The sequence below is a fragment of the Phalacrocorax carbo genome, chromosome 7, assembly GCF_963921805.1.
Source record: "Phalacrocorax carbo chromosome 7, bPhaCar2.1, whole genome shotgun sequence".
Taxonomy (NCBI): domain Eukaryota; kingdom Metazoa; phylum Chordata; class Aves; order Suliformes; family Phalacrocoracidae; genus Phalacrocorax; species Phalacrocorax carbo.
Genome location: NC_087519.1, coordinates 30,788,089 through 30,812,931, shown reverse-complemented (window position 1 = coordinate 30,812,931; position 24,843 = coordinate 30,788,089). Strand labels below are relative to the sequence as shown.

At 45.7% G+C, this 24,843-nt stretch overlaps 1 protein-coding gene across 10 annotated transcripts in view; it reads right to left on the bottom strand.

Annotated features, from left to right (window-relative positions):
- The window catches only part of ST6GAL1 (ST6 beta-galactoside alpha-2,6-sialyltransferase 1), an 87,622-nt gene that overhangs the window by 33,275 nt on the left and 29,504 nt on the right, over positions 1–24,843 (bottom strand). For 4 of the 10 annotated variants that reach the window (XM_064457307.1, XM_064457308.1, XM_064457306.1 and 1 more), the window contains 6 exons: positions 23,175–23,302; positions 21,389–22,070; positions 17,966–18,063; positions 7,966–8,067; positions 6,920–7,094; positions 3,510–4,964 (listed from right to left, as the gene is read on the bottom strand). In XM_064457307.1, coding sequence (XP_064313377.1) covers positions 4,723–4,964; positions 6,920–7,094; positions 7,966–8,067; positions 17,966–18,063; positions 21,389–22,019 — 1,248 coding nt within the window. In that variant the 5' untranslated portion in view covers positions 22,020–22,070; positions 23,175–23,302 and the 3' untranslated portion in view covers positions 3,510–4,722. Of the gene's footprint in view, positions 1–3,509; positions 4,965–6,919; positions 7,095–7,965; positions 8,068–17,089; positions 17,281–17,965; positions 18,064–21,388; positions 22,071–23,174; positions 23,303–24,843 lie in introns of those variants that run through there. The other 6 variants (XM_064457312.1, XM_064457311.1, XM_064457314.1 and 3 more) reach the window with 3 other exon arrangements.

Here is a 24,843-nt window from a genome sequence, read left to right as displayed (position 1 = left end):
AGCATGCTCAGAGCTGGCATGGAGACAGCAAGCCAAGTTCACTGTTTTTTGGGAAGTATTTGTTTCTGTTTGAAGAGGTCTAACTAAACTTCTGCTAGAAGTTACTTGCACCAAACCAAGCCACAAAAGATGGAGTGTGAAAGCTGGCCCCTGCGAGGGCTCCTTCTGTTTTCAGCGGAGATATCATGAGGGTGCTGTGTTTGCAGTCCTCCAGTATCATCCTCTGCAAGAAGCCCTCTATACCTAACTCTAGAGCAGCAGACAAGTTGTGCATGACATGAGCTGTGCATTACAAACTCCAGGAGACTCCAGGTCTCTGTAAGCTGTGTTATTGGGATTATCGGTCAGTCTTGTGTATTGAACCCATTTTCCGTACCTTTCAAGACAGGCTGCTAAGCAGCTCATTGAGTTTAGTTCAAGAAGAAAAGAAGCCATTTGCTTACAGAGCAGAGAGGGTCACTTAACAGTTTTCCTTCAACTGAATTCTAAAAACAAGCTAGAGACAAGCACATCCCACATCCTCTTCCTTGCAAGTTCTGTCTTCAAAAAGACACCTAGAGTGAGGTACAAAGCCAGCTGGTTCACAGCTTGCTCCCAGCATTTTCTGGTGAGCTCATTAGTTCCAGGTGATGCCATGCTGAACATGGTGACTGCAGGTGGCTCCCTTGTCAGGACACCAGGTTAGTATGCCCATGCCCCCTCAAGCTCTTTCCCACTTTAATCTCCCCTATAAATGCACCAGGGCATTTTCATCCCTGTGACATTGTTTCTGAAGCATTTGCTAGGATCTAAGCTATGTATGGCCATGCGCACAAATTATCTGCTCCAAAATGAAGCCTGGTGCTTCTGCACTGTGCCTTTTATCATCACCTGAAGCAAGTGAACACGTTTCTCTGCCAGAGCGGTACAATGCACAAGTGAAAACAAGCACCCAGTGCTGGGCAAGAGTGTCAGACTTCATGGTACACAACAGAGAAGAATAAGCCATCTTGCTTGTACCCACACCTTTAGTTGGGTGCACATGCAGAAAACAAAAGGAATATGTGGCTGGAGTGGTTACTGTTTAGCTCTAGGAAGTGCCAGAATGTGATTTTTTTAACAACCACTGTTGATACACTAGTGTCTTGCTGGATCTAGTCCCCACTTAAGCACTCTATTCTTAGGGAGGTGAGGGAGAGTGTGTTGACTCAGGTGCATACAATTTGAATATCTGGGACTTTTCTCCCTTTTCCCCCCTGCCCGTTAGGGAAAGCAAAACAAAAACAACAACAACAAAAAAAACCCCAACAAACCACAGGCAGTTTTGTCAGCCCAGACAATGAAAGCTCTCCTTCAAAGACAATGAAATCCAATGTTCCACTGCCAGTAACATACTGTCATTGCTTTTACATTTCCTCATCCAATCATGAGCCCTTGACAGCTGCATTACCACCTCTGGGCTCCAGTCTTACCAGATAACCTCTCTATGCCCATGTCCCTGGCTCGCTAGTGCACCTAAAGACAAAGAGGAAGAAACAGTTTCCAGCTGGAGTGTCAGATCAAGACCAGTCTTTGTTCCATATTGCATGTTAATATTTTTAAGACTAGACTCTTGTAAAATGGGTATATTTATAGTATGGAGAAAAAAACCTCTCACTTCCTAACGTGTTAACATAATGAATCAGGTTCTACTGCCTTGTCTAAATAAGTTATAATCTTTTATTATCACAAGTCCTATCAAAGGTCTATATTTCCTCCAGAAACTGTCTCTGGTTTTAGAATTCTAGGTCTTTAAAGCTATTTTTAAGATCTGGAACAGGTTTTCAAAATGGCAAGCAAGGACCAACATGTGCTCTCAAGAGCCCACACTCAGAAATAAGATATCTTGACAGTGTTTATCAACAAATCCACTGTATTCTAAAATATAGTTTTTGCCAATTGATCAGCACACTGGCAGAAACAGGTGGAATACTGGATAACGCAGTTTAAACTTGAAGTCAAGACAATTCAGGGGCGATGTCTCTCTGAAACTAAGCTAGAGTTCCCGTCACCTTCCCTTTCAGTACTTCAAAGACTGTAGCTTCTGCAAGTGCTATAGATTAGTTTATACTGCAGGGAGGAGTTACGAAGTTATGACTAAGGAAGAGTATTTCTAAGCAATATTTAGAAACAGAAATAACACCACAATCAAGAGGAGAGATCTTTCCTACAGCAAAACCTAAAATAATCCCTTCATTCTCCTCCTGCCCAGACTTGCTGACCTTCCCCCACACCTTTCCTGTATCATTATGAAGCATCTTTCCCAGGACTTAGATCTTCAGTGGCTAACTGGAAAGGGCAGTGTTGCCCTCTTCCTGCTTTGCACATGGATAGAAAGCTGTTCACGCTCTGGAAATAGTTAGAGACTGCAGGAGGGATAACGCTTTCGTTACAGTCTAGCTATTACTGCCCACCAACTTAAAACTTGGCTCTTCTAAATACCAGACTTGTCATCGCTTGCACTTGATATTAGATTTGGATCTTTGCAGCCAAAAAGAAAAAATAAAAAGGAGGGTTGACACTGGCCTATTTTAAGCTCTGTCAAAATTCCTGTAAAACTCTGTTTAGACTGTAAATGAATCTCATGTTGGATCTAGCTAAAACTGTTAGCATAATGTTTGAAATTTCACACCCAGTGCAACACTATTGCCTGTAAGTAACTGAGGGCTCTGAAAGACCCTGGGGAGCCAGTTTGACATTTTGTCTTCTTGCAGGAGCACTGCAGAGGAGAAGGTGGTTTGAGAGACCCCCAGGTGAAGAGCAGGCAGACTGTGCTTGCTTCCCAGAGCTGTGCTTGCTCCCCTGCAGCAACGTACCATCCATCCATTACATGGCCCAAGCTGATGAAGGCGGCTGGTCCCATCACCCCAACTGGGGAGAGGGAGGAAAAAGGCACGGTGAGAAATAACAAATGAGACAGCCTAGGAAAAAAGGCAGAAGCTATTCAAATCCTAACTAAACACATATGAAGGCAGCAAATTGCTGTGGCAGACAACACCTTGATCTAAGGGCCAGAGATAGGACCATCAAAAACTAAGAGTGGAGATGGAGAGAAGTTTGCTATGGCTCTCCCAAACAACCTCTGCTGGCTTTTCCTCCATTTGCTCTCTTTCCCTAAGGGTGAAAATGAATCCTTAACAGGACACAGCTGCTCATGGGCTTCATTGCATTCTTGTCCTAGTGCCCCTGAGCAGTAGTGTAAGGACCTGAATTTTTTTTACATATATACATGACATGACATACAATTTGTAAACACTGACAGATCGAACCCATCCCTACAGATGGGTGTGCAGAAAGCCAGCCTCAGAGCTGGAAAAAGCTCCGCAGCGGCCCTCTCACCAAGATGGGGCAAGAGCTGTTATCTTACTGAAACAAGAAGGTGAGCAGCTCCCCTCCCACCTCTGTCTGTGCTGGTGCAAGGCTGGTACAAGTCCCTAGGGCCATGGAGCAATGACATTTACACTGTTTTCACCAACACAAGAACAGACCAATGACTTAACAGGATTTATTCAAAACAGGAAGAAGAAAAGGCTTTTACAGACATCATGAAACACATCAGTATGGAAGAGGATAGGGAAAGTGTTCTCACTGATGTAAAGAGATTGTAGAGCTACTACTTCCACCATGCCGCTACAGGACAGAAAAGCTGCCTTTTTCAACTCTGCCTGTGTTTCAGCATGAGAAGCAAAGCACACTCTCCCTCCCCACCACTCATGAAGCACGGGGGCAATGCATTCATCTGCTCCCCACCTATTCAGAACACACACAGCAACTGAGAGATTACCTCAGTCCGGAACTCATCTGGCCAGCAGCTACGTGCCACTTCCATTACCAGAGATGAGTCAGCAAGTAATTTGCCAGTAATTGCAAAGGTAGACCAGCACAGAGCTGGAAAGAGGTACCGAGTTCTCCCACTTGTGCCTTGGATCACCTTCCCCAAAATATTTTTTAAATAAGGCTTCTGTACCAAGGACAGCACTGTACTGGAGAAGTAAATAGTCACTAAAATTCATTTTAAGTGATTAAAAAAAAAGTAAAAACATTAAAAAGTCTTGCAAGAATCATTGAATTGTGAATTGCCTCCCTCTTCCTTTGCCAGAAATGCCACCTAAATGATTTCAGAGGTCTTACAATTTGAAAGGAAGTTGCCATGATTATTTTACAAACTGTTTATAAAATCAAATATTCTGGTCTAAGATTTTAGCTTATCAGTACACAGCTTTAACACTGTTTCCATAAATCAGCCCTGCTCCAAGGAGCATCTAGGACGATGGGAACAAGTTTTGAATTACTTTCTTTGTTTCTCAACTTTTGGTTGTCATAACCACTTTGAAGCAAACCAAACTATATTCAGCATCTGATCCTGACTTGTGCAATCTCTGCTTAGAAAGCCTCTCCTGCGTCTCCCAAATACATAATTGGTTGAGATGAAGACAGAGATATCCACCTGCTGCACGAGCCTGGCTCCACTGGGAGTAAATTTATTGCAGTGGCTCATGCAGGTACCGTGTGGATATACCACAATGTATTAACACCGCCTAACAGCTGGGAGAAGTTAGGCAACAAAGTCCTAAGAGCAATTGTTGCAACATGGAAGAGCTGTCAAAACACACCAGTGCTTAGACCTAACAAATATGACAACCCTGATTAAAAAAGTGCTTTGACAGTCAAGAAAAATTCCCAAACGCACTAAAAATTCATCTGCTAGCAATGCACGTTTCGGAAGCCCGGCAAAGTAACTTTCCCATAAGTATAGATGTCCTCATCTGTGCCCTGGTTTATATGCTTCACCAAGTTTTTCTCAAACAGGAGGGGGTGGTAAGCTCCCATGGTACAGGCACGGTCGTGAAACTTCTGGTAATAATGGCAAATGTCAGTCTGCCGTTTGGAAGGGAGAAATTCGTACACATGCACTTCATCACAGAGTGTCATCATGATCACGATGCCTAGGGAGGGAAAGAAAGCAGACATCCCTGTGTCAAACCAGAGAACCAATTAAACATTCCAGCAGGACAGGCAGTCAGCAAGGAGCATCCAAGCTCCAAGGGGAAGGATTTCCCTTCTGAACTTTGAGACAAGAAGGGGAGAAAACGTGTCTGGCCAAAAGGGGCTGTTTTCTGAATCCCCCTCTTGCAAAGCCTATGATTGACTTGATTACAGCAGATTGTTTCAGCAGTAGCCATGCCAAAAGGCCGATTTTTAAGAGCACTACAATTCTCCATGACCTTCGTGGAAACGTGGGCATCTGCCAACCGTGCACTACTATTAGCTGATCCAAACAGCCCATCTCAAACCTGCTTGGGTAAGCAGTAATAAGACCTTCATCTTGCCCCACCTGCCTCTTGTGAATGTAGGGGATATCAAAGTGACTGTGCCTGGAGATGGCTTGCAAAGACTGAACAGCCTCTGCTCTTCAGGCTCCCCCAGCTTCCCCACAGCAGAGCAGTGCTGCCCTCCTGTGTCTTCTGACAGACACATGAACCACTTGAGGACATTCACACCAGTGCTGGGCACAGATCTGTCAGCTCTGGCCAGATCAGAAGTAAGCCATAGTTATTGGCCACCTTTCTTCCAAGTGCAAGAAATAGCAAGAATATACTAGGGAAACAGAACCAATGTATAATATCACATAAAATCCATTCCATGTCTGAGGTGTCAGGGACCATGCATGATCAAAGGAACACAGGTTACAAGACATTAGAAGAACCCATTCTGTGAAACCACTTGTTTAACTACAGGGCATTTGAATCACGTTTTCATCCACCTTTTCAAATGACAATTTTAATTCATGATTAGGCCCTCCACGAAACGTAGAGCTGCCAATTGAGACTTGTCTGTGCCCCTGAGTCTGGCAAGGTTACTTGTTTTACAAAGCAGGTAACTGTCCAGCGTTAAGCCACAGAGGAATTTGCCGTCTGACATGGCCCAGTGCCTGCCTTCAAACACCTAACTCCAGTTAACAACTATTTTGCTCTTGTCATTGACTATGCTGCTATGCAGTTGTTCTGCATATATCCCAGCAGTGATGTAACAGGGCTGGGCAAGAGCAAGGTTGTGGAAGAAAACTAGGCATTTGAGTGACAAAAATAAGAAGTGACTGTTTACACAGAGGGAGAAGGGTGCCTGTGTCCCAGCAGTGATGGGAGCAGAAGAAAGGCTGAAGCCATTCAGCACTTGGGCATCCACGTGGCAAACAAGACCATACATCTACGCTGTGATTTCAAATATATGTGAATTTCCTGAGAAGTTCACTCCTTTTTATTCAGCTGGTCTGAGATCTGCTCTCCAATAAGCAGGAAAAGCTTTGCAACAGCAGAATGTAAAATGAGCCCCTTCGCTGAGAGGCTGGATTTAGCATGCTGACAAACAAGATGTTAGCATGCTGATGAATAAGGGGGAACATGACCAAACTTTTCAGGGCAACTATTCAGTCTGACCATCCCCAGACCCGCAGTAGATCTTCAGCTATATATATTTTTCTTCCATATTTATATATGGAAAGCATAGCAGGCAAGCGCTTAAATTTCATTTGCGGTAACCAGATTTATTTGCCTGACAAGATCTTAGCCCACAGGAGCCATATCCTTCCTCTCGCACCCCATAGGAACTGCTCTGGCACTAGAAGCTAGAAATCCTAGAGAACATCTCGATGTTGCAACCTGCTCTCCTGTTTCCACATGGAACCAGGTGATGTTTGTAACTGCTGTTTCAGAGGGGTGCTACGAACCACTTTAACACAACTGAGCTGCTGTTTTAAAGACAGGAAGCTTAAATTTTGGCATAAGACAAACACTGTAAAAGCAACTCTGATAAGCACCATAAATCTGTAGCTGTCTTGGGAAAAGGCATCATGGAGAGTTCCTGCAAACCAAACAAGAAGTTTAGAGGGCAATTATCTTACCAAGCATTCCTGACGATGGTGGATTAGGCTGAATATGCTCCAGGGAATTCTCCTGCAGAATGTCCCAGAGTTGCCACTGCATTTTTGGATTCAGGATATAGAAGGGCTGCTCCGGATGTGTGCTACGATATGATTTATAGCTTTCAAAAAAGTTATAGTCTGGTTTTCTGTACCACTGGAAAACAGAAACAAGAAGTCAGACTCTATTTCTAGCCCACTCTTTCCCATAACCAATGGGAAATGAGGATGAGTGAATCTACTGCTGCCAGGGGTAAAAGGTCCTGCTATACCTACACACACTCACCCTCTGTCCCCCACCACCTCACCTGCCCTTTGGGTTGCTATGGTGACTTGACTCAGCGAATAGAGCAGGAAAAAACCCAAGTCTCCTCTCTTCGGCAGTGAAGAACCGTTTAACGAGATCAATCATCTTGTCTAATTTCATTCTGCACCCCCCAGTAGCACATGATGTTGAGAAGTCTGCCTTAAATGTTACAAAACCAAACCCCTCTGCATGCTGAAGTACAAAGCATCCTATTCTGCAGGCAAGTGTCCTCAGCACACCCTCCTAAAACAGGCTGAGCTGATTTGCATCCTAAAACTTCCCATTTCAGTAAAAACACTCCCAGTCCATTCATAATGCATCAAGTATATCTCATGTCTGAGTGGTGGTTGAAATATCCAAGCATCAAGCATTAGTAAATTTTACAGCAACTGTCAGAAAGAGGAGATCATCCTCTGATGAGATGACAACTGCTGCGGCCAGTAGTGACCTCCTCTCTGCAGCCCATGGGAAAGTAGAGGTGGTGACCCATTACACTTGGCCTAAGGCCCTCCACAGGGATCAGGAACAGGATCAGGATTAGTTTCGCTAGGAGCACCCATGCATGGGATACTCTCAGAAGTACATACCGATATATACATAATGGAGAGATAAACAAGAATGGCCTTAAAATAAGTGATTGCCTACAATAGGAGGAAGTAGGTTAACAAATGTACTTCAAAGCATATGAATCTGATTTTATTTATGGAAAACTCAGCCTTACCTCATGAATTTCTGCATGATATGGTGCTGGATCCCAGACAATTAAGATTCCAGTGTTATATAGCACTTCCCTCAGGAACTGCTGCTCCTCAACAGTAACAAGCTTGAATAACAACAAAAAATACAATAATATATGGTATGCTGTGAGAATTAGCAGACAGCCAAGCCATCAAACATACCTGAATACAGCCACAGCCAACCCACTGCTGGTAATTCAGCATGTCCCACTGCACGCAGGCAAGGAGACAACCCCCAGCAATGCCCTTCCAACACCTACCCCGGTACTATCTAGCAGCACAGGATTTAGTGGAGAGTCACAAGAAAAATTACCATTAGGCTTTACAAGGTTTTCTCTATCTACCTTAAGTAATAAAACAAGGACAGGACCTACAGAGTGACCGTGGAATAATTGCTGGAGGTGACTTAGAAATTAAACTTATGTTTTTAGAAAAAGTACTGCATTGAAGAAGCTTTCAAGATGAAGTGCAGCTGATACGTGAGCAATCCATAGCATGGAAGTTCCGTAGTAACCTTAGATGTTGGCAATGCCAGGAGAACTTGGTGTACTGACTCTAAGAGGAGTTGTCTGGAGGGTGGAACGGTGTGGAGGCATCACAGCCAGTCTCTGTGATAAATGGGAACTCGAGGTACCATGGAGCTGGTACGCTGCATACTTGCAGCCAACAGTCTGTCATACTTTTGACAAAACGCTGTCCTTATGGTGAACTCTGCTCATTATAATATCATTATAATAGCAAAAGACACCTCCATCCCAAAAGTTACCCACCCCTAAGGTGCGACCACCCTCACTGGGCAAGTACTTTGAATTTTCCTAGTCTACACCTTTAAAAGTAAAGTGAGGAAATTTTATACCAGTCATAATAAAGATACGTATGACTAGAGTCACTCAAGCTCCACCTGAAAGATAAAGAAATAGTATAAAATGTGTGAAGAGAAAGAGGGTGTTATGGAAGATACCACTCTGACTTCTGGGACCAGCCAACGGGCTAAGCCTCTCTTCCCCCAAACTGGGATGCCTTTGGGTAAGACTGGAAACCTCTATAGAGTCACTTTAAATATCTAATGTATTAGAGTTGCTTTGCTTCATATTAGAGTCGCTTCATATTTGTTTTGCGTAAATCTCTAAGGCACTGGAGTCACTGCATAAATCTCCACTGTATAGAGGCGCGTAAACTGCTACGACGTTGGAGTCACCCTGTAAATCTCCATTGCATAGAGTTGCCTCATATTCGTTTAGCATACTTGTAGCCTAACAGTGTACTCATAACTTTGGTGTTTATGTGTCTTGTAACCAGCAATCTTACCACTGGTAATCCAAAGAACCTGTGTATCTGTTGCTTTAATAAATTGCACTATTCATTAATCCAGCCGTGATCGTTCTCATTGAACACAACCGGCCTGTGCATCTGCCAAATTAGTTACTAACAACAAATACTCTGATTAGTGATTAACTCTACAACCCTTAGAAAATAAACTGTTGACTAAGTCTGAGACTAAGACTGGACTTAGCCGCACCTAGACTCCTCTTGGAGAAGGAGTTTAGAAAGCAAGGGGGTCCTGTCTGAACCTTGTGACTCAATGGTAATATCTCCCCCTAGCCACTCCTCAGACTCCCACCATTAACGCAACAGTGACCCAGCTTGTACAATGGACACCACCGTTACAACCATGAGAAGCGGGTGGGAACATTAATTGCTGCAACCAGCCACCAGGACAATCCAGAAAGACCCTAATGCAAACACACTGTTGGTTTTATCCAGAACCTTCATTTGAACCAAAAAAAGTCTGTACGTGAGTCGTTTCTTCTGAGCAGCAGGAACTCAGGCAGCCAGGGCTCAGCGCTGGGCCAACTTTCTGTGACAGCACCAGTGCAAGACACCAGAGACCACGGCACCCCAGCTGACCCTTGCACTGAGCCCTACCTTGCCTCTCCAGAGCAGGGTGATGCAACACAGGCAAAGGAGGTTTGAATTTGTGAGAGCAGCAATGAGAAGGAAAGCACCACAACAGCAAAGCACACCGGCTAGAGACAGTTATCAGTGGAGAGAGACTACTCCACCAGAGGCTTTCCCAAATGAAAAAAACCCAGGTGGTTCAAACAGAGAAGTTGCCCTCTACAGTCTGGACACAAATGTCCAGACACCTCATGACACCTGGGGGCAACCCAGGTCTCCAGCAAAAAGCAAATCACCAGAATCAAACGAGACAGGGACTGATCTCCTACCCTCCCCACCCAAAGGCATAACCCATACAGGCACAGCTTGTAAACATCTGTTGAAGAAAAGTATAATCATAAAAATCAGCTCCCATTTGTCCTGATTTTCTCCATGGATCAAATTAAGAGCTAGCCAATTGATCCGCGAGTATCCCAGCTACCCCCAGCAGCAGGCTGCCTTCCTGGCTGTCCCCATAACCAGAGCACCAGGACGGTCTGGACAGCCCAGATGTGAATTATTTCAAAAGCAAGAAGGGTTGCCTTGCATTAGGCTTTGGCCTTGTCCACGTGTACTGCCTGGTTTCATTTCCTTACAGTAGCTAAAATATCTAGGCCACTTGTTAGCTAGAGCGTGCAATGCTGCAGGTGTGAACTTCTGCCTCCAGTCTGTGGACACCAGAGGCAGAGGCAAGAAGAGGGCATGGCACCTGACACCAGCCATCCCCTTAGCCAGGTACAAGTGGGATGGAGCACTGCACCAGCACAGGAACAGGGCACTTAATTTTCATTTCATTGTTTCTATTTAAAGGCTAGAAACTTTCTGGAACTTTCTTGATGCAAAACATGTGAAAGGAGGCTTCAAGAGAGACTGAGCATCAAAGAAAGGAAAGGTCAGCCAAGCAAAGCCATGTGAATTGGCAGAGGCACACAAACCCCTAGAGAGCTGTGAGAGGCACAAAAGCAGAAGGATAAGAAGCCAGGTGGGGAACACCCCCACAGCCACAAAGCGTTTCCTGTTTCTTTCCCTACACCACCAGCCTGGTCCTTGGCACTACCAGTTGCCTATCAGTCACTTAACTCATTTGCTGGAAGAATCTGGCTCCTCGAATACCTTTAGTGCCTGTTTGTTCTGTTTGATAGAGACGGATTCTTTCCAAGTAGTTAAATTCATTTAAATTGCTACATGACTTATTTATCTTGCCCAGCTTTTTTATCCTATTTAGTTAATTGATCTATTGATTTCCTAGTTAATTAGTTCTTTAGCCAATTGCCTGTTTAGCAAGTATCTTGCTAACAGAGCCCCTACCCTCCTAGTATGTTTATTAACCATATCAAAATGAGTTCCTTCTCTCCAGCTACTGCAGTGAATGCTCCCCTTTCCCATCACAACCTTACTCCATTCCATTGGTGTGCTATCTCCTTTCTCTTCCTCCCTGCAGACTTGTTAGTGACAGTAACCGCAAATGCAGCCAAAGCAGAGTGCTCTCTATGGCAGCGAGAAGCCAGCCAAGAACTGTAAACAAGGGCTAGGGGGAACGAGGTACTCGGGTCCTCAGTCAGCTCTGCAGAAAGGAGTTGTGTCCTACAGAATGACATTGGCACTCCCCCCCGGCACACTCTTCAGCCCTTATTTTTGCAAAATGTGAGCACTTTCCCAGGGCAAATCGATGTCTTACACAAGACTGCAAGAGAACATGCCATTAAAGATGCGGTACTGATGAACCAGTGGAGGTCTAAGAAAATAAGCAAGGTTAAATAATATCTCTCTTTAGAACCACTACCAGGCTTGTAGACCTATAAGCCTATCCTCAGATCCGAGTATCTCAAATTTCTCACGCATGCACCCTGCCCCCAGCATCAATCTATTAATCTTCTTCTATACACACAGATGTAAAAGATACCCCACTCTACTGTTAGAACCATCCACCCTTAGACACATGCTAGAGACTGGTCAGCAAATTTTTCTAAAATAATAGATCTTCAAATAGTTATTCAGCAACTTTGGGCCACTGGCCACACATGCCAAAGGGATACTACTCAATACAGACCAGTTCTGACAGATTAGATTGAGGAGATCCCATTTCCTTCATTTTGGGAATAGACCAAGGATTGATCAATAGTAAGAGCAACCAAGTCACAATTCCATCCTTGCTCCCAGTTACCACTTACAACATAAGAAAAGACAAACCCAACCCAGAACAAGAACAAATTACAGCTTGTCCAGCCAGTACATGATGCCTGCAAGCAGCTGAAAACAAAATGCGATCAGGCAACCCCACTAACAAGAAGGTTAGAATGTCATCCCTGCCTATATACAGCACCGAACCATTAAATGTGTAAACAAAAACACAGAAGAAAAATAGGCTCCCGATCCAGTTACCCTTGAAGATAGCGGGGACTGCAATTAGAGCTGTTCGGTTTAGAAACTCCAGAAAAAAGACTCCTGCACTATTCACATGGAGAGCATCTTTTGCACTGTTTAGCAGCTAGATCAATGCTGTATTTTGAGTTAACTTTAGCCTCAAAAACTGCAACAATTTTGCTCTCCCTGTAATTGAAGTTTTCTAAGCTGGCATCTCCATTCAGAGGGGATGGTAGCAGATTAAAAGTGTCACCCACAGCTGCAAGGCTGATCTGCATGGAGAACAGAAGCACTATAACAACATAGTTGTAAATACACTTAGTCCAAAATAAGAGCAGCCACGCAGAGAGTTATTACTGCTATATTACAGCTGTACAATCATACTGTGACCCTCCTCCCTGTGCAGATAACCCTGGCATCACACAGGTTACATACATGGTTTTGCTGGTAAATGACTTCATATCACAATAATATAACACCATCATAAAAATACACACGGAAGGGAAAGATAAAAAAAATTGAGAGGTCAAAATGGGCAGACGAAGAAGGATTTCAGCAGCCAGATATGTCTGCTAAAAACAGATTCATTCAGAAACAACAAACTGTCCCACATCCGACTCGTGGTTTAACGCAGAGGAATCGAGATGCAGCAAGCAGCACAACAGAGCACAGCAGCAAGGGGAGAAAGCGAGACACAAGAGCAGAAAGAGGTAGCAACAGCTTTCACACAAGCAGCAAGAACATACTTCAAAACACACGCAAAATGAACTAGCGAAAATGGTTAAAAGCTTGCTTCACATCTTGCCTTTGAAGAGGATGGCCAAGCTCCTGCTGCTGCTTTGAGAAACTTCAAACCTTGTTACACAGCAGCACCCATGGACTCCTCACATGATGCAGATGAGAAAATTCTAGGCCTATAATTCTCAGCTTTGGGGTGAGGAAAGGAAACTGCCTTTTGGGTTCTGGAGTACAAAAGCTATGCTTCAGTCCCTTATCTCTCCCCCACTCACACCCCCAGTCTTCATCTGCTTATAGAGCCTCCTCCCCCTCTTCCTGGGTGAGGAGGTGCTCACACTTTGCATTCCAGTGCCGCAACAGGTCTTTCAGCCAACAACTCCAGGCCTATTTGGTATTTTACTGTCCCACTCCATTCTCTCATCAGCACAGGCCACTATTATCTCCTCTTCTCTCTGTATGCCTACACTTGAAAATTTCTCCCCCCACAAAAGGACAAACATGAAGTGTAACAGTAATATGAAAGAAAGGGGCAAACACTTTCTGAGAAGTTCCTAGAGCAGCAACAATCTCTGTTGTGGGTCTCGCTGATCCAGAATGGGTGACTTACTAACCCTGCTAACATAGTGCTTGTAGTGGGTGACTCTCTGTTAAAAGGCACTGAGGCACCCATCTGCTGACCTGACAGGCAGTCGCGAGAGGTTTGCTGTCTTCTGGGAGCTAAGATCCAAGACATCACTGAGAGGGTGCCACACCTTGTCAAAAGCACTGATTACTACCCTCTGCTACTCTTCCATGTGGGCACAAATGACGCTGCAAGCCAGAGTCTGGGCCAAACTAAGGAAGACTATAAAGCCCTGGGAAAGCAACTGAAAAATACTGGTGCCCAAGTTACCTTCTCCATATTACCTGTTGGAGAAAAATGGGCAACTAGAAATAGGCAAATAATACAAATCAACTCCTGTTTACATGGCTGGTGTCAACATGAGGGTTTTGGCTTTTACGACAACAGGATGTTCTTCAACAATTATAGGCTGCTAGGGAGGGATGGACTCCATCTGTCGGGAAGGGGCAAGGGAATCTTTGGCAGCAGGCTGGCAAACTTGGTGAGGAGGGTTTTAAACTGAGGAACTCGGGGGGAGTGGAAGAAACTGGTAATGCTAATGCCATCTCATCCAATGGGGGAATAAGACAGGACAACCTGAGAAGTGATAAAGGTGCCATGCCGGCCTCATGCAATGGCAACCAGGAGACCAACCACCTCAAGGGTGTGCATACCTATAGTGGGTCCTTGTATGCCCCTCCGGGGAAACCTGTATGCTCAAGCACCTTTCTGAACACCAATGCACCCAGCATGGGGAATAAACTGGAGGAACTAGAGGTCTATGCGCGGTCACAGAGCCATGATCTCACGGCAATCACAGAGACATGGTGGGATAGCTCACATGACTGGAATAGGGTCATGGATGGCTACAGGCTTTTCAGGAAAGACAGACCAGCAAGGTGAGGTGGGGGAGTTGCTCTTTATGTGAGGGAGCAACTGGAATGTATCGAGCTCTGCCTTGGAGTGGAAGGAGAACAAGTTGAGAGCTTGTGGGTAAAAATTAAGGGACAGCCAAATATGGGCAACACTGTTGTGGGTGTCTGCTACAGGCCACCTGATGAAGAAGAGGAAGTTGATGAAGCCTTCTACAGACAGCTGGAAGTAGCCTCGCAATCGCAGGGCCTGGTCCACATGGGGGACTTCAACCACCCTGACAGTTGCTGGAAAAGCAACATGGCAAGCCATGCACAATCCGGAAGGTTCCTGAAGAGCATGGAGGACAACTTTTTGATGCAGGTGGCGGAGGAACCAACAAGGTGAGACGTGCTGCTCGACCTTATCCTAACAAATAAGGAAGGGCTGGTTGAGGATGTGAGAGTTGGGGGTACCCTTGGCTGCGGTGACCGTGAGATGGTCAAGTTTAGGATGCTGTGAAGTAGAAGAAGGGCAACGAGTCAGGTTACAACCTTGGACTTCAAGAGGGCCAACTTTGGCCTCTTCAAACACCTGCTTGGAGGAATCCCATAGGCTAGGACTCTGGAAGGATGGGGTGGTCCAAGAGTGCTGGTCAATATTCAAGGACCACTTGCTCTGAGCTCAAGATTGGTGCATCTCGAGGAGGAAGAAGTCAGGCAGAGGAGCCAGGAGACCTGCATGGACGACCAAAGAGCTTCTAGTGAAACTCAAATGGAAGACAGAGGTTCACAGTACGTGATAAAAGGGACTGGCCGCTTGGGAGGAATATAAGAATGTTGTCAGGTATGCAGAGATGCAACGAGGAAGGCCAAGGCCCACTTGGAACGAAATCTGGTGAGGGATGTCAAAGATAACAAGAAGGGCTTCTTTAAATACATCAGCAGTAGAAGGAAGACTGCGGATGCAGTGGGCCCACTGCTGAACAAGGAAGGGGCCCTGGTGATGCAGGATGCAGAGAAGGTGGAGTAACTGAATGCCCTCTTTGCTTTGGTCTTTACTGCTAAGGCTGGCCCTCAGGCATCTCAGCCCACAGAGAGAGAGAGATAAAATTCTGGAGAAAGGACTTCCCATTGGCTGAGAAGGATTGGGTCAGAGATCACCTATGCAAACTGGATCCTCCCAAATCCATGGGCCCCAATAGGATGTACTCGTGAGTGCTGAAGGAGCTGGCAGGTGTTCTTGCTGAGCCACTCTCCATCACCTTTGAAAGGTTGTGGAGGACAGGAGAGGTGCCCAAGGACTGGAGGAAAGCAAATGTCACTCCAATCTTCAAAAAGAGCAAGAAGGAGGACCTGGGGAACTATAGGCCAGTCAGCCTCACCTCCATCCCTGGAAAGGTAATGGAGCCGTTCATCCTGGAGGTCATCTCCAGGCATGTAGAGGACAAGAAGGTTATCAGACACAGTCAACATGGATTCACCAAGGGAAGATCATGCTTGACCAAGCTGATAGCCTTCTACAATGGCGTGACTGGCTGGGATGACAAAGGGAGAGCAGTGGGTGTTGTCTATCTCGACTTCAGCATGTCTTTTGACACTGTCTCCCATAGCATCCTCATAGACAAGCTTAGGACGTGTGGGCTGGATGAGTGGTCAGCAAGATGGATAGAGAGCTGGCTCAACAACAGAACTCAGTGGGTCATGATCAATGGGGCAGAGTCTGGTTGGAGGCCCATAACTAGCGGTGTTCCCCCGGGGTCTGTGCTGGGTCCAGTCCTGTTCAACATATTCATCAATGACCTGGATGATGGGAGAGAGCGTACCCTCAGCAAGTTCACTGATGACACCAAGCTGGGAGGAGTGGCTGATACACAGGAAGGCTGTGCTGCCATCCAGCGAGACCTGAACAGGCTGGAGAGCTGGGCTGAGGGGAACCTAACAAAATTCAACCAGAGCAAGTGCAAGGTCCTGCACCTGGGGAGGAACAACCCCATGCACCAGTACAGGCTGGGGGCTGACCTACTAGAAAGCAGCTCTGTTGAGAAGGACCTGGGAGTGCTGGTGGACAACAAGTTGACCATGAGCCAGCACTGTACCCTTGTGCCCAAGAAGGCCAACGATATCCTGGGCTGCATTAAAAGGATTGTGGCCAGCAGATCAAGAGAGGTTATCCTCCCCCTCTGCTCTGCCATAGTGAGACCACATTTGGAGTACTGTGTCAGTTCTGGGCTCCCAGTTAAAGAAGGATGTGGAGCTGCTTGAGCAAGTCCAGTGGAGAGCTACCAAGATGATGAAGGGACTGGAGCATCTCCCTTATGAGGAAAGGCTGAGAGACCTGGGTTTGTTTAGCCTGGAGAAGAGAAGACTGAGCAGGGATTTCATCAATACCTATAAATATCTAAAGAGTGGGTGTCAGGACAATGGGACTAGACTCTTTTCAATAGTGCCCAACGACAGGACAAGGGGCAATGGGCACAAGTGGGAACACAGGAAGTTCCACCTCAGTACGAGAAAAACTTCTTTCCTGTGAGGGTGACAGAGCAGTGGCACAGGCTGCCCAGGGAGGGTGTGGAGTTTCCTTCCCTGGAGACATTCAAAACCCACCTGGACGTGTTCCTGTGCCCCCTGCTCTAGGTGTACCTGGTGAAGCAGGGGGGTTGGACGAGGTGATCTGCAGAGGTCCCTTCCAACTCCTACCATTCTGTGATTCTGTATTGCTAGACATGGTTTCATACCACTGTTTCAAAGTCTATTGAAGGCCAAAGAAAATTATCAGAGGGACAGCCTCATACCCAGAAAGATCTCTGAAAGAGTCAAGGAGAGTTTAACTGATTAAGCGATGCCTTGCATTAAAACATATTTTCTGCCATGCTCTGCAATGAGGTCCTGGTCCCTCTGACCCACCCACCAGCCCTGGTTAGTGCTTTATCTAGATGTCTGCAACATCACTGGGCAGAAAAGCAGCATTGTTCTTTTCAAATAAACTTGCTTCATTCTTCATAGCCATCTCTGGGGCCAGTACAACCCACTTCTTGACACAGCTTGGTTTGCTGAGCAGCATTAGCTGAGCTGTGGTGCCATTCCTGCCTCACTCTCCCAAAGCACACCAGCAAGCACACAGCTGGCCCTCCTGAACTTAAAAAGAGGCTTTGAGCCAAGCCAAAAATCAAATTACCTTGAGCTTGCTGTAAATTACAGGCAGGCTAATGCAGGTTTGCTAGCACGTGCTAATTTAACTGCAGTAACCTCAGATTTGCCAACTGTCCCCCATCACAAGGAAGGATGACTCTATCCTACAGCCATCAGCTAAGGACTGGAGAAATTGGATGGAAAGCTCTATTCTTTCCAAACTGATTTGAAAGAACTCCCAGCAGCAGATGAACTCAGAAGCCCCGTGAATGTTGTTATTTCAGGCTGCCATTCAGCTCCCAGGGGAGGTATGCAGCTCTACCACACTTGGCCCATTTGGCGCACGTTCATCAGACCTACCTGGGAGTTCACAAGACGAATTGTTGTCTTTTGCCCCACATCTTCTTGAAACCCCTTGATAGGAGCTCCATTGAATCGCAAGACGGCATCATGGCTGTCTGAAAGCAAAAGAGAGAGAAAACTGGTGAGCTAACACTTTTTTGAGTAACAGAAGAGATGTGTAATAGGTCATCTGCTGCTGTTTCTAATATGATCTGGCTAGTCCCTGGAGACTTTCCACGTAATGACTAGAACTACCATGCCAGGTTCTGCGGAAGAAGTTGTTAGTCTAACCTGATGATTAATACACTTTTAAAAAATAATTTTTCAAAACTACAGTCTGCTGGCCAGCGGAGAGCACAGCCCTCACATTTCCTCTGCACAGAGGAGTGTGGCGTCTCCCTCCCTCTCCCTCTTCTTCCTTCCAAACACTTCACCAGGAGATAAGACTGATATACAATTCATTTACCATGTGGCTGGCTGCAAACTAAGAAACTAGGAAATAACAGTGAGCCAGCAACCCTTCCTGCAGCCTGGATGTTGACCAGCCTGAGAAACATGTATAATAACCACAATGGAAAAAAACAAAACTGGCTTCAGCCTGCCAGCATACCTCCCACATTACAGAAATAAAACCACTGCTGTGCATTTAACAGGCACGGCTTGTTACATGCCTTGGGATTCACTACATTTTCCTCTGCTGGCATAATCTCTTAAGATAGCACAGCATTCCTCCAGCACCCTCCTCTGCCTCAGCACAGTCAGCCAGGCTACTGTAAAGGCACAGAGCCAGGTGGCTGCTGTGACACAGAGGGCATGTGTGCCCATCACCCTGGAACCCCAACTTCTCCATAGCTACTGGCTAGATTTGGATAGGAAGCCTTTTATGTGATGAGGTGTTCAGCTGCAGGAGCAGGACCAGCTTCTCTGCCTTTGCCCTGAGGTCACAAGACCACAGCTTACACCAGCTGCAGCTGGGGAACTGCTGAGTCCCCAGCCAGGGCAGAAGTACTCGCCTGGTCCAGAACTGGGTTATTTTGAGATCATTTTCTTGAAAACAGGGGTGTTCTCAGAAGCAATGCTGGAGGATCAGCAATTCTTGGCAGTGAAGACTAGTTTCTCAGCTACTTTATTCTCATGGACAAAGGGATCTTGATTAGAGCCTTCTAAAACAACACACAAAACCAGAAAGGTGGTGTTTCTGAAAAAAACGTGTCCACACTGAGAAGCAGCTCTGTAGTTACCACTACAGACCCTTAACTCCACGTCCTACCTTGCACCAATGGAGTACAGGGTTATAATTTGCCCACATGATTTCAGCCAGACACCAAGAATTATTATGCCCTAAATTTGCATTTAAAAAGAGTTTAATGAATGCACAGGCAGGGTAGCTGGGGCTCTGAAGCGCTCTGCCTCCAGGTGGTTGTGCTGCACTTGGTATTTCCCATATCAAATTTTTCACTGGCAATTCATAACCTACAATAACACCAAGAGCCCAGTAAGATATGAGCTGCTTGTTTACAAGTTTCTCCCCATTCTGCTCTGCCAGCCTCCCTTACATTGACTAATTGCTCATTTGGTATCTTAATGTGATTATACAGAACAAATATTTCCTGGCCATTCAAGGAATAATAATTCAGCAATCTGTCATGCTTATCTAAGCAAATGCTTCATTTTAAGCCTGTCATATGTAATACCTTTTTGGCACCTTCCTCCAAAAAAACCATTGCTTTTCCTGCATGGAAATATGTCAGGTCAAAACTGGAGGAAAAACCCCTGTACATAAATACACTGAATACTCTTGAATCCTTCGATATTGACCCTGCCCAGCTCAAGGCTGCAAGTGCCCAAAACTCTTCAAAATCTACTAGCAGAGATGACTGCTTGAGCAAAAAGGTTAAAGTCTGTGACCCTGGTGCAAGGAATGCAAGCCAAGGACAGGAGCAGGGGCTAACGGCATTTACCTTGGGGCACATTACATAGTGACCTTTCCAACATCCATCCCTTGTGGTGTGGAACAAACTGGTGCTTCAGTTTAGGTGACAGGCTCAGAGACCAGCTGTAGGAACAGTGAAATGGCTTTCCACATTTGATGTCCTTTCAGCTGTGCCGCAGCCGGAGCACAGCCCATTGCACTCCTTGGCTGCTCTAACACCAAATCCAGCGCTTGCATGGACTGCATGACAACACATTGTAAACACCAGCCTCAGCTCTTGAGAGGGTCTCCTTACAGAGGAGCGAGCAGTTTTATCAGTATGCTGGAGTCTAACAGAGACACCCTTGGGCACAAACCAGCTCTGTCAGAGAAGTGTTCAACAGAAGGTCACTTCTGCAAAAACCTTTAGCTACTGAACTTCGAGAGGCACCTAAATAAGCCAAGACAGGTACTCAAAGTACTCAGAATTGGCTTCCCAAGTCTTGACCTACCTAGCTTCAAACACTTGTAAGAGGCAGAAGCAATTATATCAACCAACTCCCACCTGCAATTTTTACCAGGAGGCAATGCTATCCTGGTTAAAACCACCACCACTACCTCTTCCATCACATTTTTCATAGCATTTTAACACACTTCAGACTGTTCAACTTCAACTGTTCAGCTGTGCTCACCTGCCCTGTGGAGCACACACGAGTTTGGGGGCAAACTTTTGAACAACTACCAAAACAAAAGCCTGACCTTCCCACGAGCATCTGGGAACTACAATTCTGAAGGCTTTGCCCAGGTTGTTCATGGATAGATTATTAAAGGACTATCTATCTACTTATTTCAGAGGATAAAGGCTACTTCCAGGTTAGTGCAGGCCAAAGGGACCTGATCCAACAGACAGCTTACAAACACACTGAAGTCTGCAAACAATTTCCACTGGAGAGAACACCCACAGGCTTTAAAACTTCTCCTGCAGCAGAACTGCAGTTCAGCAAAGTATGAATCTTAACTAAGCCTCAAACAACAATAAATGAAGGAATTTGAGGGAACTACAGGCACAGGAGGATTTTATGCCAAGCACAAAACCTGAGTTGATGGCTGGAGAGCTGGTTTCCCCTGCATGCTGCTTTCTTAAAGACACAAAATACTCTGGTATCAAAACATGCTGCTTTGTAATTCACCAGCTCAACACAACCCTTCCACTCCCTTGAGGCTTGCCTGTTTTGGTCTGCCCAAGGTCGAAAGCTCACAGGCACTATGATCCAGGGCACCTTAAGGAGCCTACACTGTGTGGTGTGTACGCTCAGAGACAGAGTATCTTATCATTACTCCCACCTCATCCTAGGCTGTAACATTCACTAACTTTAGAAGAAGTTTAAGGATAACATTTCAACTTATTTTAAACACCTTTGCGACCACACCAGAGACTTACTGGTAAGAGCATGACAGTAGGTTACTTCTATTCAGCATAAGTTATAAAACAATGTTATTTGACTTCATGCTAATAGAAAAATACCAACCTATCTCTTTTCCCAAATGAGATGATTTCAGAGACCCTGCTGAGGACACAACAGCACAGCGACCCAGGCGGCCCACAGTTTCATTGAGGCTTTTCCCTGGTAGGTATTGCTGCCATTCAGAGCTATCAAAAGGACCATCCGATCCCTGTATCATGGTCACATTCACCCTGTCCCGTAGCTGGCAGAGCAGCTTCTCTGGACTGAGTTTAACAGCGTTCCTCTTTCCGTTGTAAGTCACGTTGTACTTGTTCATGGACAGGTAGTTTTTTCTGACCTTCTGCAGCCTGGGTATGAGATTTCTGGATGAACTGTCCTTATCCCATACCTTCACAGAGTCTGCTGCTTTCTTGGACTTTTCGGCTGTTACAGGGGTGCTACCTTTTACTTTGTTGATGTTGCTAAACCAAGTTTTGGGTAACTGACCCAATTCACTGGCTGCTCCACGGAAAAGGCCCTGTGATTTAAGTGGGTTCCATTTTTCTGAATTCCTGAAATCCTGAAAATCATCACTCTCGGTCTTGAAAGGAATGTAGTAGCTTCTTCTTGTCTCTCTCCACAAGCAAACTGTCAGAGCTACCAGTATCACCACAAGAACACACATTAATTTTTTCAACACATTGATGTGAACCATAGTGTACGGTGCATCCAGATGAGACACTGAACACCAGGCAGGAAGTTGGTCCTGGGAGAAAGGAACACATCTCAGTCAGGGTCACACGCACAGGCATGTGTCTATATATAAAGTATCAGTGTGTGGGCAATGGGAGGGGAGAGGGAGAGCAGAGGGGCAATTTTAAAATTTCAGGTCATTTAAAGATCTCATTTCAAAGCCCACCACCTCAAACGGAGACTTGAGCTGGCTATTAGCTATCACATGCTATGTAATGGTGATCTGAGGCCACAGCCATTCAAACCGTTCTTCTATTCCCCTCCACAAGTGTCAGTCAAGTTTAACACAGCCAGCATCATACCAGCAGCAGGGTAAGTCTCCACTTTGCTTTCTTTCACCTCCCATCTCAGCCAGCCAATATTCAAATCCCACCACTACCATTTCCAGAACTGAGCTTCTACTTGACCATAGGCATGAACACTAAAGAAGCACATAATGAGGATATAACTGGGGGGGGGGGGGAGGGGGGGAAGCTGTAGGTTCATGGTACTGACACACTTGGTGACTTCACAGGAAACTTCTGGAAACCTGCAGTGTGCTGAGTGCATTCCCAACATGAAATCTCACTATAGAGCTACAGGGAGTCAATTAATCCACAGTAGGGTCTGAGGCATGTTTGGGTTCATAAATGCATTTTGATAAGCATTACTCAAGATAAGTTATCGCTGGAGAAAGCAAAGCCCGACTCTGTTGTACAGCACTGCCCGTTCTCTTTTGCGATACCTCACGTAGGCAGACACTCCAGCCCCCATCATATTATAGAAGGGGGCAATTCAATAGAAGGAGTGCCTAAAGGGCAGCTCAACCTACGCAGCACAAGGGGCTGGTGTAGGAAACATATACTGAGGCACGAACACCTCATGACCAGCATATGGGACTACAGAAGCCAGGAGGGCAGCTGCTCATTTCCCTATGTGGTTGCTCCGGGATGTGTCAAAGAACATGGGAGCAGTATAGAGACAGCAGGTGTCCCAGTGAGCCTCAGGAGACAAACACATGCAGATCACTACCCGTCCTAGAAAGGCACTAGTAACAACTCCCTCCTTGAGCAACTTGCTGAAAGCAAGCAGTGCTAAGCTGCAGCATTGAGAAGTTACTGAGCTACCAACATACTACCTGTCAATAAGGCAGCAGCTCTCCAACTCAAGTCATTTTTGGCTTTTGGCAGATTTTCTTCTGAGGGTTTAAGCAGGATATCCCAAAACACAACAGTTCTGTGATGCACTGAAGAGTTCAAGAAGCACCTGCAAAAAGAGAGGGGGGGAGAAAAACCCCTGTTATGGAAGAACCTTGTGGTTCTGGGGATGAGCAAGTATTTCCTCCGATAAGCCTTGCAGACCCACAGAAGCTGTTACCCAGGCCTGGAAGGGCCAGCAGCAAACACATTAAACACCACATAAGCCTTTTAAACACTTAAATGCCCACTCAAAATGGGCACCTTCCCTCCTAGCCTGGAGTCTACTCTCAGCTAAAGCAGGAACTGGATTGCAGGCTGCCTGCTCTATGCTCCCACCAGACTGGCAGTAGATAGACCTATAAAAGAGTCAAGGAAAAATCCCAAAGTTGTTCATCAACACAATAAACAGGGGAAGGGAAAGCAGAAGCCAACTTTTCCTAGGGAAATATCTTACTGCCTATTCTTGGGTGATTCCTGCCCTCTTCCTCAAATGCAGTGGCAGAGAAGACTCTCTGCTTTTTTGGAGCAAGTAAGCCACATGAGAAGTTGCTTTATAACATATATCTTAATCCACAGGTCTTCACAAAATAGACAAATGTATTTTAGACTTTACAGCTTCACTCTACCAAGGAAATACGCAGTGAGAGAAAGGGAGATTTCAGCGTATTATACAATTCAAGAAGTAGCTTGTCTTGCAGGAACTTTGAGTCAGTACAATGCCACATAAGCTAAATTACAAATGCTACCCTTTACAGGATTAAATACTAAATTTTTAAAGCATCCTAATGCTGACTACTTATATTTTCTTTTAACTCTAATAAGGAACTCAACTTGATTTCTTACAGAGCACCCCACAATCAAAAAGCAGACATTGTTCTACCTCCAGTTCTTAAACAACAACAACAAAAAGATTCAAGAAGCACAAGTAATTCTAGCTTTTATTTAAATAATTTCCCTGCCTTGACAGACCATCTCACTTTTCATTTGCTTGAAAAGCAAGTTCTAGAAACACATGCTGAAGTCTTTTTGGCCCGTATGGTTTCACAGAGGTACAGCAGTCAGGGGAACAGGAGCTCTCAGGAGGGAATGCAGGACATCGCTGCGCTCTCTTCTGCAAGGAGTTAACACAAGGTTCCCCATGCTGTTTACTGCCCTCTTCTGCTGTGGTCTCTGCAAGACACACTCACACCTGCCCCTCCCCGTCCCCTCCGCAGCTAGAGACACAGGGGGCCAGCCTGCTCAGTGTCTGCCTGGTGCCCTGAGGAACAGAGCACCATGTGAGGGCAGGAGGCTGCAAAAGCCACTTGCTAAAGGGGAAAGCACCGCTGAGTCAACCTCTACGTTGTCAGAGGCTCTGTGGGCAAACCACACTTGGGCAGCAATGTTTTCCAAATTGAGAGAGAGAGAGAAACACCGAAATAAGAGTTGTCCCGTGTCATCTTAGTACAAAACTGAGACATCTCCCTCCAACCACACTTCGTGCAGCCCCCAACCTGACTTTATTCACGCTGTACTTTTTTACACAAGATGAGGGTCTGGCTTCCAGAAAGCTCAACCATGATCATCTGCACAGGCAGGACAGAGCCTCCACACTACAGGAGATGTCCC